The sequence below is a fragment of the Myotis yumanensis genome, unplaced genomic scaffold (genome assembly GCF_028538775.1).
Source record: "Myotis yumanensis isolate MYYU_CA2020_CCGP unplaced genomic scaffold, mMyoYum1.0.hap1 SCAF_16, whole genome shotgun sequence".
In the NCBI taxonomy this organism is placed as follows: domain Eukaryota; kingdom Metazoa; phylum Chordata; class Mammalia; order Chiroptera; family Vespertilionidae; genus Myotis; species Myotis yumanensis.
Window position 1 is genome coordinate 10,190,549 of NW_027223767.1, and position 17,810 is coordinate 10,208,358.

The window sequence follows — 17,810 nt, forward strand, 5'->3', positions numbered from 1 at the left end:
TCATTAACAAATAATTAGATAATTATCATATATTTGGAAATTAGGAAATACACTTCCAAATAATATTTGGGTAAAAGAAATTACATGGACTTTAGTAGATACTTTGAACACAATGGAGTACTATATATTAAAATTTGTGTAATGCAGCTAAAAATCATGCTTAGAGAGAAAAATATAGCCTAAACACATATATTTAAAAAACAGAAAAGGGTACAATGAGCTAAGTTTCCAAAAATTTAGGAATTCCCCAATTCAAGAAGTTATAAAAAGAACAGCAAATTAAGCCTAAAGAAACAAGAAGAAAATAAACATAAATGCAGAAACCAATGAAACATAAAAGAAAGAATTAAGTAGATCCATATTCATTCTCTGAAATGATTTATAACATTAGTAAGCCCTGGCAAAATAATAACAGCGAGAGCAAAGAAGAACAGGCACAAATAACCAATAGCAAGAATGAAAAACAGAACATTACTATACAGTATAACAGATATTGCAAAATGCTTAAGTGGGTAGTATGAACAATTATTTTGCCAATAAGTTTGAAAATGTAGGCAAAAATGGACAAATTCATTAAAAAATACCATTTACCAAAAGTGACAGAAGTACTCAGAACAGTCCCATAAATATTAAAGAAATTGAGTCCATAATTAAAATTTTCCCTAAAAGAAAACTTAGACCAAATGGCTTAACTAGAGAATTCTACCTAACATTTAAGGAAGAAATAACGTCAAACTTCAACAAAGTCTTCCAGAGAACAGTAAAAGAAGAAACACTTTCCAATTCGTTTTATTAGGGCAGAATATTCATGATACTAAAATTGGTAATACAAAAACAAAAGGAAGTTACATGGCAATCTCACGACCACAGATAGAAAAATGTTAAACAAAACATTAACAAATTAAATCTTGCAATATATAACTCAACCACCAAGTTGTGTTTATTCTCGGAATACAGATGGTTTTAATATTTAAAAAGCTACAAATGCTTTCTACATTAACAGAATAAAAGAAAACAACCCTCTCAATCTATACAAAAAGAGCATTTGATAAAATTTAATACCCATTCATAGTAAGGGCTCTTGGGAAATAGGCATCCAAGAGAAGTAACATGATAAAGGGTATCTCTGCCAAAGCATGATACATAATAGTGAGCAGGTGAAACTTTCCTTCTGAGATCAGGAATGAGCTGAGGTTAGTCACTATTGATGCTTCTACTGAGCATTGTTCTAGCTTTGTTCTAACCAGTATAATAAGGCAAGAAGAAGAAGGCTCAAAGATTGAGAAGGAAAAATTAAATGCTCATTATTTATGGTGACATGATTGCATACATAGAAAATAAAAAAGAATCTAAAAGTTACTTGTATAAATGACTTGAACATGACTGCTTGATACTAGGTCAATATACTAAAATCAACTGTATTTTTATCAGCAAGTAACAAAATAGTAACACAAAGTTAACATTTATAATAACATAAAAAATTAACTTCCTAGGACTAAATCTAATAGAGATGCAAAATATCTCTACACAAAACTATAAATTATAGGAGAAATGAAAGACCTAAATATTAAAATAAGGAAGACCTAAATAATTATCCAGTGGCAGTATAGGCTAAAATCTATTACTGGCAAAAGGATAAATTAATGAAACAAAATAGAATCTAGAAAGAGATCCATCCATACACAGACCCTTGACTTATGACACAGTGGCGCTGCAGGGTAGCAAAGAAAGAGAGCTTCAATGAACAGTGCTGGAGCAATTGAATAGCATAAGGGAAAAAAGTGAAACAACCCTCACCTTATAACTTTCACAAAAATCAATTCCAGGTGGATTATAGATCTAATGTGAAAATAGAACTTAGAAAATATAACTTAATATTTTCCAAACCTGTGGGAAGTTTTCTTAAACAGGACACAAAAATCATTATGAAAAGATAAATTTTAACAATCATTTCAGTTCCTCCAATAATTATCTAAGACATCATTGAGTGGGAAAAGCTATTTGCAACACATGTAAACAACCAGGATTTGCATTAAGAATATATAAATGTATAAGATCAGTAAGTTATAGTTCAGTATTTTTAAAAAAGGATCATACAAAAAATGATGTATTTTACCAAATTCTATCTTTATACTTGTTTCCAATGTAATCTACAATTTTATTGGATTTTTATTTATGATAATTTTTGTGTCTTTATAGGAATCCAGTTGGAAGAATTCAGTTGGTCGTTGCCACTGTAATTGCTCTTTTCCCATTTACTGCATGGCTCTACATATATATTAACAAGGATATGCGTTCCTCCTGGCCAACTCACTGCAAGACAGTCATTTAAATGAAGAATCCTGTTCTCAAAATGAGAATATTCAATTTTTATAAACATGAATTTTATTTTTTTAGTCCCAGGAATTTTTTAAGGCTGACTACAGGGTTGGATGGGACTAGTAAGAGACGGGGTCTGACATCCTATTGTGTCATAGTGTAGTACAAAAGGCAGTTGAAAAAAAGTTAAGAAATATGAATTCTAACTCAGCTTCCTCACTATCTATGTGACTTGGGAAATATAAAAAACCTCCTGGTGGTTATTTCTTTATCTATAAGCCAGGATTAAAATTAGATCTACTTATAAAGTTGGAAGGATCAAACTAGATATTATGAGAGCACTCTGAAAATATAAAGTGCTTACAAAGGGCTACTATGCATGATTAAAATACAGGGAAGCGGGGCTTGGTTAATATGACAGAAATAGAGGTTCAAGAGGGGACTGTCTCCCTGACCTAATCTCATTACATTTGTGCAGTGCCATGAACTAAATGAGGACCCCGGATGAAACAAATAAGCAAGCATGTCTTGGAAAGAAAGGAAAATTAGATAAAGGAATTTGGAACCAAAAAGGAAACAATATCAATTACACTGTAAATAAAAATAAGACTGAAATCTATACACATTTGAAAAAAATGAATTTCAAAAGGAACCCTGGGGTGAGACCATGCTAGAGCTGTCCTCTCCAATACCGCAGCCCCCAGCCACGTGTGCACTGAGCACCTGAAATGTGTCTAGACGGTGGACGTTTTCTTTTCCATTTTAATTTAAAAACGTATCAATTCAGCTATTAGAAAACTTACAATGTTTGGAACACTTGTTTTAAGCATGCTTGGAGTAAGTATGTGAACCTACTGCAAATTTTATATCTAAATATAGATCAAGTATTTCCAATGACGTTAGTGTCCAAATGGATGGGTTGAAGTATAATATATATACTAGATTTTAAAGACATAGTATAATAAATATAAAATTTTTATATTGATTACATGTTGAAGTATTTTAGATATATTGGGGTAAATAAAACGTATTGGAAGTTGATTTTATCTGTTTCTATTTACTGTTTTAACTCTTTTTTTTATTGCTTAAAATATTACAAAGAGTAGTACATTTGTCTCCTTTTTATTTTTCCCCTTGACCTTCCCCCAGCCTCTATTTACTGTTTTAAATGTGCCTGCTAAAATACTTTATTCATGAGGCTCGCATTATATTTCTGCTGGTCAATGCTGTTTATATGGCAACTTTTTCACATGGGCTACTCAAGACACCATTTCATGAGATGTAGGAAATATTTCACTCAAAAAGTATTAGCACCAATCATAACTCAGGAGAGTGAAAATGAGCCTGGTAGTTTGTCTCTATTCTTATAACCTAAAATACAATTTAAGTATTCTATAAATGTTTGTTAAAGGAGGTATACATGTGTTTTATTTTACACAATGGCCTCTGGATAGTCAGAAATTCTTGATCAAGATTTAGATAAGGTAAAAGGGGAAAAAATCTAGTTGACATTAAAGCGATTAAAGTGAAATTTACTTTAAGGATTTCAGTGTTCCAATGTGCATTTAGTCTACATAGCAGTTATGGCTTTTATACCTCTTTTTGAATAATTATTAAGGTCATACATGAGGAAATGGACTTACTTGCAAATTCTATATAGAACCTACCCATCCTCCAAGTTATGCTTGATTCTGTGCTTAAAAGATAATAATGTTCCAATTTGAAAAAAAAAATAATGCCCAAGATACACGTTCATCCTATCTGCATCTCCCACATCACACTGAATATGTGAGTTTATAGCTCCTTTTAAATCTCCCTAAGTATATATAAGGAACTAACTTTTGGTAGAGTACTGCCTTTAGAAAAGAGCATTACTGAAATTACTTTTAAACTCTACTTTTCAATTGAAGCATTACTAGTAAGTTTAATATTTCTACTATCAAAACATGTCTTCTCACCCCCAATCTTCTTTCTTCCCACTGAGACTTTTGTATACCAGCCTCTCATCATCTACTGCCCGGACTGAAACACGAATCTAATCATATATGGCCCAGCTCAGGAACCTGGGGTTCTCACACTGTGTGGCAAGATAAGTTTGAACTCTGGGCTGGTCATTCAAGGCTCTTCTGCACACAGCCATAGCCTAACCTTTTCCTGCTTTATTACTCAGCACCTTTCGGTGAATCGTGGTATCATTACTTGCATCTCCTAAACTCAGCATATCCTTCAATGCCTCTGCTTATGCTATTCTGTTTACTTGAAATGCACTTCCACACCCATTTAAACCTTTCTTCTTCAAGTCATCCCTAATCCTTTCAAGCAACATGAAATTCCTGCTCCATATTCCCACAGTCCTTTCTTCACACACTTGTATGTAGGGGTCTGTTTCCTCACCATTATAGAGTTGGTTACTGCAGGGAGTACATCAGTCACCTCGGAGGTAGGCTGGATAATGCCCCTCAAAGATACCCAGGCCCTAATCTCCCGGACCTAGGAATGTTACCTTAGATAGCAAAATGGAGCATGGCTCTAACAACAGCTTGATCCCAGCCCAGTGAAAATAACTCCTGACTTTTGACTCCAGAACTGTTAAGAGAACAAATATGTTACTTAAACCACCAAGTTTGTGGTAATTTGTCACCACAGCCATAGAAAACAAATACACCTGTACTGCCTAGGTAAGGGGTTGGGCAGGCACACTCATGTTGATCAGCACTGGTTGATCCCTTACTGTTTTTAAGCCCTTAATCAAACCTTCTCTACACTCCAAACAGTCCCCATTTGCCATATAGTGTTTCTGCAAATAAGCCTTAGCATGACAACTGAATTGAACACGTCCCATTTATCTACGAAGGGAGTTAAGGGTGAATTCATTTAGCTGCTGTCTATCCTCATGCAGCTCTAGCTGGTGGCCCAAACAGACCCCAGAAACAGGCACACAGCTGCACTGGCCACATAACTTCTCTGAAGGCCCTTCTTATAGCCTCACACGAGAGGCACACATCACTTATGGGAATGGGAGCACCATTCATTCATTCACCTGTGGAGTAACATGACAGTTTTGGTCTACAAAATAGGAACACAAGCTTATAAAAATATAATATGATGGCTATTCTGAGCAAAATAATGTCCAAAGCTCATTTGCACAGGATGGTTAAAAGGAAAAGCTTTACCTGAGCTGCTGCTTTATTATGAATTTTAAGTTACATAGCTAGTAAATGAGCATATTCTCCTCGTAAAAAAATTTTCAAAGTCTCAGGTAAGGCTAAAATAAAGTCTGTTTTGAGGACTATACCCCACCCCCACCCTGCCCGGTCTCCTCCCTGGTTCATTCATGGCACTTTTATTCATTTTCTTTCCAATTTTTAGCACTGGATATAGTTTCAAAATGACTTCAGAATGTCTTATGAGCAAAACACTGAAGCCATTAACACATTTTGTTACACCAACAGAACACTAAACAATGAGACTGAGGAGTTAGGGGCGGGGTAGCAGAGCACAAACATGAAGCTAAGTCTCCTCTTTCTATATGGATAAAATAAATCAGACTAAAAGTGGAAAAGGTTTTTCCTTCCTGTAATTCATAATTCTGTCTATAACTCGGCCGCTCCCTTTCAACATCATTTTGTCGGGATAGACATAAATCGTGCCAAAAGCCTGGCTGTCCGGAGCTGTTTCAATGACTCCTTCCACGTTGATGTGGTGCACACCAAAAGGATCCTCAGAGTAGCCACCATCGTGGGTGTGACCGGCGAAGAAACACACCACACACTCATGAGACCAAATGACTGCGAGGGCGTCTCTGTAATTCCAGGCCAGGCACACAGAGTCAGAGGCCTCTGGGTAAATGGGAAGATGACCTGTTAGTTAAAGAGAAGAGTTGTGAGCCAATTAGGATATACCACTTTCACCAAAATAAATGGCTAAAAACGAGTACTCAGGAAAACAATGTGCATTGCTCCTTCATTATGGGCTGAGACCAGCGAGAATTCACATACATGAAGTAATCTATAGCCAGGTGTCTGGAGCATAAAGGAGGGTGAGATAGTTCACATGCAAGGGCAAAGGCCACAGCAGAGACAGAAACCCTGCGAGTCCCAGGATGTGCACACGTCAAGGGAGACCAAGGCAACCTGCACAGGGCAGTCCACAAAGGCAGTAGAATCAGGCCAGTGCTGTGCTGGAGTCCAGCCTCTGACTTCTGAAAGTATAGACATGTTACATACACACACAGATGTACTCTTAAATAAAAGAGAGCTTAGGGATGGACCAGTGAATAATATGTCATTTTTCTAAACACTCAATGTCTTATAAAGAACTGATTTATGCCCCTTTAAACACCTCCAGGAGAACAAGGTAGCTATAGCCATTTTAGAGATGAGAAAACTAGGCGAAAGTGGGGAATATTCATACTAGGTCCCACAGGAGATATGTGAAAGTAGATGCCAAGACGTAAATGAGGCCACATCCTACATCAGGCCACATTTCACTCTGAAGGACAGATACAATAAACAGCTCATTGGTCTTTGCTTCTTCCCACTAATTCTGTTACTGTTTATTTTTATTCTGCTTAATATCTACTAGTTTTGTATAAAAAAGGGGGGCCAATAGTGCACACCTGTCCGCACACATACACTCAGCCAATCGTTAAGATGTGACAAGGGCTAAGGGTCCAAAGAGGCCATGTGACTTTCCAGATCTAGATGCCACACTGGACGCACCTATCAAATCCCCGTAGTGCTGGACACAATTAGTTGCTCCCTTTTTCTGGAAACACCTGGCTCCCAGGACAGTACCAATCCTCCCAGTTTCCCTCCAACCTCAAGGCTACTGATTCTCACACTCCTTTGCCAGCTCCTCATTTCCCCAGTATCTTATTAGGAGTGCCCGAATGTGTGGTTTGTGGGCTCCACTTCTGTCTACACCTAAAGACTTGGTGATCTCTTAGCAATATCCATAGTTTTAAATATCATCCGTATTCTTTCAACTTCCACATTTATACACCTAGCTCAAACCTCTATTCGGAATTTCAGATTCATTATACTCAACATCTCTGCTCATGTGTAACAGGCACCTGAAAGTTAATCTTTTCAACCTTGAACTCCTGAGCTCTCCACCCAAAGCCCCCTCCTGCTGCAGTGTTCCATATTCCAGCTAACAGCAATTCTGTCTTCCAACTTCATGGCCAAAACTCTAGAATTAGGCAAAATGACATGTGAGTAGCCAAAAGGGAAGTGTAAAAGCAAACAGGAAATTTCAATTAGTCATTTTAAACTTTGCTAAAGAAAACCCAAGGCACTGAGTTAAAGGTTTGTTCATCCAGTTTCTAAGTTTACAGGAAAACAGGAGAAATTTTAGAGACTGATAATGTAGATAAGTGCACTGACATAAATACAATGAGAACACAGGATAGTGTGGGAAAGGGGCTGGGATACAAAACATGGACTCTCTAGCCTCAATTCTGTCAGGAGCTGAGGGATTTTAGCTACGTTGTTTAATCTCTTTTGGTTCAGTTTCTTTATCTTTAAAATTAAAAGGTCTGACTATATGTTCTCTAGGTCCCTTTTAGCGCCAATATTCTCTAAAGCAAGGGTGGGGAACGTCCAGCCCACAAAATCACTTGGTCTGGCCCTGTCAAGGCATTAGGAGTGAGTTAATTAAATGTTTGACCAAATATAGCAGGCTAATTTTTAAGCTGATAATTTTGTATGGCCCGGGAATGATGTTATAAATATCCAAATAGCCCTTGGCAGAACAAAGGTTCCCCATGCCTCTAAAGTCACAAGTACAACTTAACAGCAAAGAAGAGACAAGTCAAGAAGTCTCAGTTTTTGAGACCACTCATTGTAAAGCCAAAATAGTGTCACATCATGCCAATAACCCCTGAGGGTCCCTTACATTTTCCAAGCCTTGAATGATATTTGATGGTAGCAGAAACACCCTTAACTCCATCTACATGTTTTTACTACATCAATGAAATGTAATAAGTAAAAACTATATTGATAGAAACCTCATTTTATATCAATTACCTGAGCAGCCTATCATTTTCTTCACAATTTCATTTGATGCAATATTGAGAAAACTGCAGTTTGTAGGTTCGACATATGCCCAATCAAAGCTCACAGATGTAAGAGCCAGATGGCATTCTGTCCTTGTGACCCTTATAGTCCATGTTCTTATCCATTATGCCACATCAATTTAATCCCTAAAACAAGGGATATAATCTCAGCCCCCCAACCAAGTATACCAGCCACAATGCAAATCCCAAGTCAGTTCTTTGTATATACATACATGTGCACACAGCCAATGCATGTACTGTAAGCACCTCCAGATTCCTAAATCTCTGATGACAGCATGTCTGTCAAAATCGATTCTAAATGAAAACAATATTCACGTAAGTGCTCACTGCCAGTTGTATCTCTAACACTTGTCCCTGTTACATCGGCTTTGCTTTCATCCAGGCAGCAGGGCCAGAGGTGTGGTAGGGGACCTAGACTGAATTTTTCATTTAAATATTACTATGTAAATCGATCCCATTTGGAGAAATTCTACTATGAAACCTAAAAGGCCAATTCACAGGCTCTAGTATTTGGCAAGATGTTTTTGTTACTTTACAATTCAATTCTTCCCTAACTCGACCTTAAATGTTAATCTCATACTTAGATTGTTTTTCAATTTAAACTAAGCATTCATTTTACTGAAAGAGGATATCACATGTTATTAGTATGCTTTAAAATCTCATTTCCCATTCTCTAAAATGCTAGTATACACAAATCATTTAAATACTTACTCACGATCACCACCTTTTCTTGGTTTGTGTCAGAGAATGTAAGGACTTCATTCAACCAGTTCAGTTGTTCTTGGCTGAATCCTCCATTAAACTGGACAAACTGAGGCTCAGAAAGTCCTAAAATAAATTCTGTAAGTTAGATCCACCAAATACAATTTTCTCATCATTAGGGCATTTTAACTTAGCTAATATGGGCAACTTATACTTCTCTTTAGGAACATTTGGCAGCAATCGACTTAAAACAGGAAACCACAAGAATTTAGAATACACAAATAAATCACACTGTACCAGTATCCTGCTCCTAGTCTTAACACTCCTCTGCTTATTTCACTAGCTTCCTGTTACACTGAAAATAAATTAGACTCTTAACTGTCCACAGGGCTCTTGCAAAATCATCCTGCACACTGGCCCTTCCCTGCGTTCAAGAATGCCAGTCTTAACTATGCTTAGTGCCTCTGCATTTGTTTATCCCTCTGTCACAAATACTCTACCCAAGGTTGACTCCCTCCAGTCATTTAGATTTCAGCTTAAATGTTTTCTCCTTGGAAAGGCTATCTCTGACCATCTGAACTAAAACAGTCCTCTCAGTCATACTTCATTTTCTTTTTTTTTTTTTTTTTTTTTTTTTTTCATACTTCATTTTCTTGGTAGCATATATCATTGTGGAAATAATCTTGTTACGATTTCATTTATTATTTGTCCTACTTTTCTTGTTCCTTCCACTCTACCCATTAAAAAAGTGATATTGTCAATACTGCTTACAGTCCTAAATAGCTAAGTTCTAGAAAAAGTGCTCAGCCCAGAACAATCATTCAGATATTTAAATAAATCTTCAACCAAAACAGCAACCAATCCATGTGCCATGAGGCTTGTGAGAAATCCTGACCCTGAACAACAGTGACAATATACTTTTACCTTAGTCATCCATCTTCCTGCCGAATAAAAGGTAGCTGAAGAATTTAAAGACAATGTATTAGACTCTCAGCTCAAAGGAATAATTCACCTTGAGGACTATTCAATTCCATATTTGGATTGTGCTCCTTCAGCATCTTCAGACACTGCTGGTATTTTGGAGAGGACTGGTCCACGCCCAAGACACTCAAGTCATAAGAATCGAGTAAAATGAACCGGAATTTAGGGAATGGAACAAAATGGTAAGCGTAAAAACTCCCCGTAGGCACAGTTTCAGGATGGTGTTCAATCTGGTCTTCTAGAAACTTTGTGTTCAGTTTAGAGTTTGTTAAATAGTCTCTGCTGAAGTTATAGAATTCATGATTTCCCCACGTGTGATGAACTGGGACTTTAAGCCTTTGGAACACGTTCATAACAAGTTCTAGTGACTTTTCTGATGCTTTATACTGCGCATTGTAGCCATCAATGATATCTCCAAGCTGAAGGACACAACAGGGTGGACTGCTTTCTCTATTCCAGTGTTCAATAGCACCCTGCAAGTGAAGAAGACTGTGTCTGTAGTATCTTCTTCTGGTTCTTTGGTAATTATAGCCATCTTCTAAGTTAGCATATTGAATATCTGCTATAACTCCAAAGGAGAAGAGATGTTCTGAACTCTCACTTACAGCTCCAGGACTGGGCTTGTCATCCATAACCTCTGAACAGATTTCTAAATAAAGTATAAAAGATAACTCAGTTATAAACATCTTAATCTTCTAAATGGTAAAGTGGGTATTAAACTTAATAGTTGAGTCACTAGGTAGCTTGGTATAGACTCTATAGAGTAAAGTGCCTGGGCTTTAGAGCAGCCGTGGGCAAACTACGGCCCGCAGGCCGGATCCGGCCCGTTTGAAATGAGTAAAACTAAAAAAAAAAAAAAAAAAGACCGTACCCTTTTCTGTAATGATGTTTACTTTGAATTTATATTAGTTCACACAAACACTCCATCCATGCTTTTGTTCCGGCCCTCCGGTCCAGTTTAAGAACCCATTGTGGCCCTCGAGTCAAAAAGTTTGCCCGCCCCTGCTTTAGAGTCTTAGATCCAAATTACCAAGACCTTGAAATGCTTCAGTTTTCTTATCTGTAAAATAGAGAATAACCTGTATTCTTTAGAAGGGTATTAATTTACAAGAGTATTATTCTATTAATGAATAGGCATTCTAATTCTAGCCAAGTCAAAATCAAATCTGGAATAATCTGTAATTTTTACGAAATATACACTAATTTTAAACAGGCACCTTCTTCTAATAATTCTATAAAAATTTCAGGATTTTTTGAAAGTCATACATTATACTCATTCATTGTACTTTATATATTAAATTCCTGCTGTGGGTTATTTTGTGTCTTTGTTGGTGGGTAAGTTTCTCATATTTTTTATCTGGGATAAAAGGATAAAGATATGAGAATAATAATTTTAAACAAAAAAATCTGGCACAAAAACTATGTATGACATTGATGTGACTATTTTCACTTAAAATTTTTTTTAAAAAAATATATTTTTATTGATTTCAGAGAGGAAGGGTGACAGAGAGATAGAAACAGCAATGATAAGAGAGTCATTGATTGGCTGTCTCCTGCACGCTCCACACTAGGGATCGAGCCAGCAACCCGGGCATGTGCCCTGACGGGGAATCAAATCATGATCTCCTGGTTCATAGGTTGACGCTCAACCACTGAGCCATACCAGCGGGACTATTTTCACTTATGAGAGTAGGGGGTCTTCGTTCTTCAATAGTTGGATATTAATTTCAAACCGCTTTTTAAAAGCTGAATATGAACTCCCCTTCCTTACAACAAAACGGATATGTGAAATTCTAATTGTCAGTGTTCCTATCAGAGGTGGAGGTGACAACCTCACAACTGGCAGTAAAGGCCAGACTTCAATTTGACTAATTGGAGAATTAGGGGCTTCTTTTCATTCTACAACTATTTGACCCACCCAATTATGAGCTTCAGCTACTTTCCTTTCTTCCCTAACCTGGTTGGGTATAATTATTCCAAAAACAGGTAAAATATCACCAGAAAAAGGGATGGAGACCCTAAAACATGGCCTGTGTTCTTACACTGGGTTTTTTCATTTGCTCATTTTTCCTGCAGTCTCCATTTGAAAACCCCACCAGATAGCAAGTCAGTCTATAAGTGTGAGGGTGGGTAGATGAGATAATCTGATTGGAAGGCAAAGAACTCAGATACAATTATAATAAATACAAAACTCACCTAAGTTAGTTGAAAAGCTCTAGTTCTAATAGATTTCAAATATTTACGATTCCAAGTACAGATTAATAGAAGAATCAAATCAAAAGATAACTTAGCAAAAGTATCAGTGGAACATTATTACCAAAGCTTAAGGGAAAACTGTTTCTGGGAGTGCTTTTGTCCCTTGTCAAATGCGCTTATTTTTAACTTTAAACTTAGAGCCTTTAAGGCAATAATAAGTTCTTGTGTAACTCTTAGAGGACATTTAGCCCCTATTAATTTCATCTTCTCTCCAGTAGATAGCTGTTATTTCTGCCTGCCTAGCATCCATTTCCTGTTCTTGTAACAGCACCACAATTTCTCTTTAGGTATCTACCTAATTCCTCAATCTTACTTCATGTGGTTTGAGAGGCACAGACCCCTGACCCAGGGTTGGCCTATAAAAGCCATTCCCCACTTGTCAGGGGTAGGCATATAACCTAAGCTGGGCCAAGGGTCAGCCCTGGGACTTTTGTTGGAACTACGAGCAAAATTATTAGAACTACTTCTACTAAGCTGATAACTAAGACTGGAACTGCTGGGGGAAAATTAACTAAGAAATCTGACTGGCAGAAAGAAGTAGGTAGAGTCCTGGGACTATTAGTTGAATACCTGGATTTACCTGTCCCTGCCAGAACTAATATTGGTCATTCATTTAGTTATATCAGCCAAGAAATTCTCCTTTGAGCTTAAAGTCAAAGTGAATTGGCTTTACTTTTCTATCATGTGATTCCAATCAGACACATCTTCCTGGAACACAGTGCAAGTTAGGGATAAAGTAAGATTAGCCAACTTTTTAAAGTGAAGCAACATGGAAGAACCAGCAAGGACCATACACTTCCAAAGAGCAATGTGTTCTGGAGTAGAAAAGAGATCAAAATACTGAATGCATATAGCTTTAAAAAATAAGGTTATGGCCCTAGCTGGTTTGGCTCAGTGGATAGAGCGTTGGCCTGCGGACTGAAGGGCTCTGGGTTCAATGCCAGTCAAGGGCACGTGCCTGGGTTTCGGGCTTGATCCTCAGTAGGGGGCGTGCAGGAGGCAGCCAATCAATGATTCGCTCTCATCATTGATGTTTCTCTCTCTCTCCCCCTCTCTGAAATCAATAAAAATATATTTTAAAAAAATAAGATTATGATATCAGTACAAAATTGAAAGACTCAGAAAGGTGAAGAATAAGAGGTTAGGCAAAGATAATCCCAGAAAAATCAAATATAAGAAAACAGAGGTTACTCCTTTGATGTTGCATTAGGTAGAACTCAGGCCAGAAATGATTAAAGAGGGAGACACAAATAAGGTTACAAGCTGCAAGCTCAACTGGGTCAATTAGTACTATTGGACACAAGGATATTATGACAACTTTGATTTTTAAAAAACGTTTTAGGAGAGTCAGTAAGACTTGGAAACATTAATAAAACTTAAAATCTCTCTTAGTTGAAGATAGATCAAGGAGAAAAAATGTTATAAGGCTATTGAAGACCTAAATGATACAACCAAAAGGTGGATCTCATCGCCATGTATTGCATGTGAAAGAATACACCTTCTTTGCAAATGCACATGTAACACTGAAGAAAAATGATTTGTTGACATATAAAGAAAACTCCCTCAAATTAAAAAATAATAATGAAAATAAGAATAAGGTTATGGCCCTGGCAGAATGGCTCAGCTGGTTGGGCACCAAAAAGGTTGTAGGTTCGATCTCAGATCACGGCACATACTGCATAGATATTTCTCCCTCTCTTTCTAAAACCAAGAAATATGCCCTGGCCGGTTTTGGCCAGTGGTTGGAGCACTGGCCCATGGACCAAAGGGTCGCGGGTTCAATTCCCAGTCAAGTGCAAGTACCTTGGTGCAGGTTCCCCAGTCCTGGTGGGGGCAGGTGCGGGAGGCAACAATTGATGTATCTCTCTCACAAAAATGTCTGTCTGGCTCTAACTTTGTCTCTCTCCCTCCCCCCCACTTCCCTCCTCCCTCCCACTTTCTCTAGAAATTAATGGAAAAAATATCCCAGGGTGAGGATTAAAAATAATAATAAATAAAATCAATAAATATATCCTCAGACGAGGATAAAAAATAACAAGGTTATGGATAGGATAGATGCAATTTTATCACATAAATTATTAAAAAAGACAGAAACTTAAATTCCCGTGCTGTGATCTCTTAAGGGAAAGATACGAGGCAAGAGGAAAGGACACAAGCACTTTCAAGGAATGACAATTAGGATCACAAGGGAGTAAGGCAGGGAAAAAAGCACCCATGCGCAGGAAACCGACTCTCCTGATTAGTTCAGAGTCTTAGATCATGACTCAGGGAGCTTAGAATGAGCAGTCCCCGTAGACAGAGGACAAAACTCAGACACCTCCAGGGGCGAGATTTAGAATTGTCCGGTATTTGCTGGCACCCTGCCCCGGGGGCGAAAAGACCCCCTCCCTCTCTTGGGCCGGTGAAAAACTGACCTCATCACACTGACGTCCAGAAACTGCCCTACCCTGGTGGAAAGTCCCTGCCGGACAAACGGCTCCTGAAAATGGCCAAAACCGCAGGACAGACCGCAGGTTTCACCTGACCCCGGACAACCCCCACTGCCACCAGTCTCTGCCAGCATAAAAACTTGCCCCTGCTCCAGTCTGGCGCGGCTTCTCCTGCTCCCCTCTCCGAGCTGGTGAACCCGCCCGTGTGCTCCCAATAAAGCCTGTTTAATCTGGTCTCTGATTGGACTCACGGTTTTTCCTTGCGGCGGCGTAAAACCTAATAAGAATTAATAAGATTCATCAATTAATTAATTCCAGGGACTTTTTCAAAATATCCCCCTGCTTCACCGAACACAAAAAACATGGGTGAGGAGAGGATGATAATTGTAGATGCTAGCAATGGGTACATGAGGTTTATTCTCTCTACTTTATGTGTTTTTAAATGTCTGCAATACAAAGTTTTAAATAGCATTCAAAAGTTTAGAGTAGCGGTTCTCAACCTGTGGGTCGCGACCCCTTTGGGGGCCCAACGACCCTTTCACAGGGGTCGCCTAAGACCATCGGAAAACACATATATAATTACACATTGTTTTTGTGATTAATCACTATGCTTTAATTATGTTCAATTTGTACCAATGAAAATACATCCTGCACATCAGATATTTACATGACGATTCATAAGAGTAGCAACATTACAGTTATGAAGTAGCAACGAAAATAATTTTATGGTTGGGGGTCACCACAACATGAGGAGCTGTATTAAAGGGTCGCGGCATGAGGAAGGTTGAGAACCACTGGTTTAGAGAAAATAAAGTCTGGAAGAATTAGAATAACCAAGGAAATAATTTGCTTTTGAAAAGAAAGGGAAATACCAAGTTTGTGACTGAGTGTGGGTGAGCCAAGTTGTGATTGCGCAGTCCATGGGGCAGGCGGCTGTGGAAAGAGGAAGGGGAGGGGGAGGGTGGCCTTGAAATGTAACTGTGCTAAATATTGCAGTCATGGCAAAACTGAGGCAGAAATGTTTGTGGCTAGACACCCGGGGTAGATGTGTGAACCAGAGACGAGAATCAAGTTCCAGTGCCGGGAAGGTTTTCTGAAAGTCAGGCCTAGCGGTCCCAGTCAAAACAGTCTACAGCAAGGACATCTGACCAGCATCGTCAGATGATCCTTTGTGTCCGCTCTTCCAAGAAAAGTATTGAAATGGAAAGAAAATTTTTAAAAAAACCCCATCTCATTTGGGGATCTTGGTGGTTTGATGGTAAGTGATAGGTTTACACTAGGTAATGTTTTAGGTAGCTTTTAACACTGAAGTTCCATAGGTCCATGAATCAGGCGCAGAGGTGTTACTAGCAATTCATCCGAAGGACAGCGACCCAGCACCTACTTGGAGTCAAGAACTGTTTCAGAAACTAATATTTTACTTAACATTATAGATTTAATATGAAGAGGCTGTATAAAAATGCTCTGGTAAACAAAGGCAAAGCGATGAAAAGAATCACCCTGGTAAACACAATTTAAGTGACCAGCTAGCAACACCACCGAACTCCATTTCAATGTACATGATGTGTGTGATCAATTAGTCTACAACTGAAAAGGACGGACAGCAATTTCATCCGCTCATTGCCTGAATAAGCAAAGTGCTTTTGTGGCTTTCTGTCAATTTGAGGGAAAATTTCTCCTCGGGCAAACAAATACACAAGACATATGAGGGTAAAGAAATATTACTACCCACAGGCAACTCCAAGACAGAAAATTTAATTTGATTAAAAAGGGCCCTAACCGGTTTGGCTCAGTGGATAGAGCCTCGGCCTGCGGACTCAAGGGTCCCAGGTTCGATTCCGGTCAAGGGCATGTGCCTTGGTTGCGGGCACATCCCCAGTTAGGGGTGTGCAGGAGGCAGCTGATCGATGTTTCTCTCTCATCGATGTTTCTAACTCTCTATCCCTCTCCCTTCCTCTGTAAAAAATCAATAAAATATATATATTTTTAAAAAGGATTTCAAGTGCTGAGCAAACACACGGACTTTGAGCAGAAATTCAAGAAAATTCCCGTTCAACTTTGGAATAAAAAAACACATGGGTGATGCCAGACTACAACCAACGGAGCACACGTGGCCCAGGAAAGCCTGCTCAGCGCCCCGCACCCCGGGCACCGGGAAAGCCAAGCAGGAGTGGGGTCTGCGGCGAAGGAGGAAGATGAGAGGGCGACTTCTCCCTTTTTCTGCATTTTGCGAATCCACCAGGGAAGCCGGGAGGGGAGGGGTTCCGATCACAGACACGGAGACAAAGGCAGACGAAACGAATGCGAGTCCAGCTTTCGGAAGGAACAACTATGGGACTACGGCTCCTCTGCCCCAGAGGAGACACTCGCCCAAACCTTCAGCCGCGGATCGGAAGGGGCAGGGGGGTCGCCGAGGGCTTTTGAAGAAACTAGGGCCGAGGGAGAAAGTTAGGGGACGGGGTGTGACGCAGCACAGCTCCCTCGCCCTGCGCCGCTGTGTGTGACCAGGCTCCATGAGAGCCGGGGGCGCCGGGCATCAGTCCTCCCGGACTCGCCCTCGCCGCTGACCACAGACATCAATCATCCGTATTAGCAACAGTTACTTCCAGCGCCAGGGGGCGGCGTGGAGGTGCAAAGGGGTCAGCAGCCAACTGGCGGCCTCCACACAGGGCAGGAGGCGGGCGACAAGGTGGGGTGAGGGCTGCGGGGACTCGCGGGGCTGCGGACCCCGTTTTCCTGTCCCCGAGACCAAGGGGGGGGGCTGCTCGGGGAGCGAGGGGCCCGCAGCGCTCAGGCCCGCCCGGCCCAGGCCCCGCCGCGAAGCCGGGACCCCCTAGGCGGCCGCTCCGGAGGGTCCCGCTGCCCAGCCCGGGGCGACCCGCCTCCGACCGCGAGGAGCCACCTACCGCGCGCCAGCTCCCAGCGAAGGGCGGCCGGACTCTCCGCTCAGTGACTCACCGCGTCACTAACGAGCCGAGCGGGCCGGGAAGAGCAGCTCCCCCGACTTCCGGAGGAAGTCAAAGTGGAACCGGAAGTCGAGGGGC

At 39.8% G+C, this 17,810-nt stretch overlaps 2 protein-coding genes across 4 annotated transcripts in view; one reads left to right on the plus strand and one right to left on the minus strand.

The window, feature by feature from the left end:
* The window catches only part of TMEM220 (transmembrane protein 220), a 31,068-nt gene that overhangs the window by 12,018 nt on the left and 1,240 nt on the right, over positions 1 to 17,810 (plus strand). For 2 of the 3 annotated variants that reach the window (XM_070394297.1, XM_070394298.1), the window contains one exon: positions 2,200 to 3,863. In XM_070394297.1, coding sequence (XP_070250398.1) covers positions 2,200 to 2,332 — 133 coding nt within the window. In that variant the 3' untranslated portion in view covers positions 2,333 to 3,863. Of the gene's footprint in view, positions 1 to 2,199; positions 3,864 to 17,810 lie in introns of those variants that run through there. The other variant, XM_070394299.1, reaches the window with a different exon arrangement.
* ADPRM (ADP-ribose/CDP-alcohol diphosphatase, manganese dependent) lies at positions 774 to 17,763 on the minus strand. Its single transcript, XM_070394294.1, has 4 exons — positions 17,673 to 17,763; positions 10,113 to 10,730; positions 9,110 to 9,226; positions 774 to 6,179 (listed from the first exon to the last, which is right to left on the minus strand). The coding sequence occupies exons 2-4, from the start codon at positions 10,711 to 10,713 to the stop codon at positions 5,863 to 5,865; spliced, it is 1,035 nt and encodes a 344-aa protein (XP_070250395.1). The 5' UTR covers positions 10,714 to 10,730; positions 17,673 to 17,763; the 3' UTR covers positions 774 to 5,862.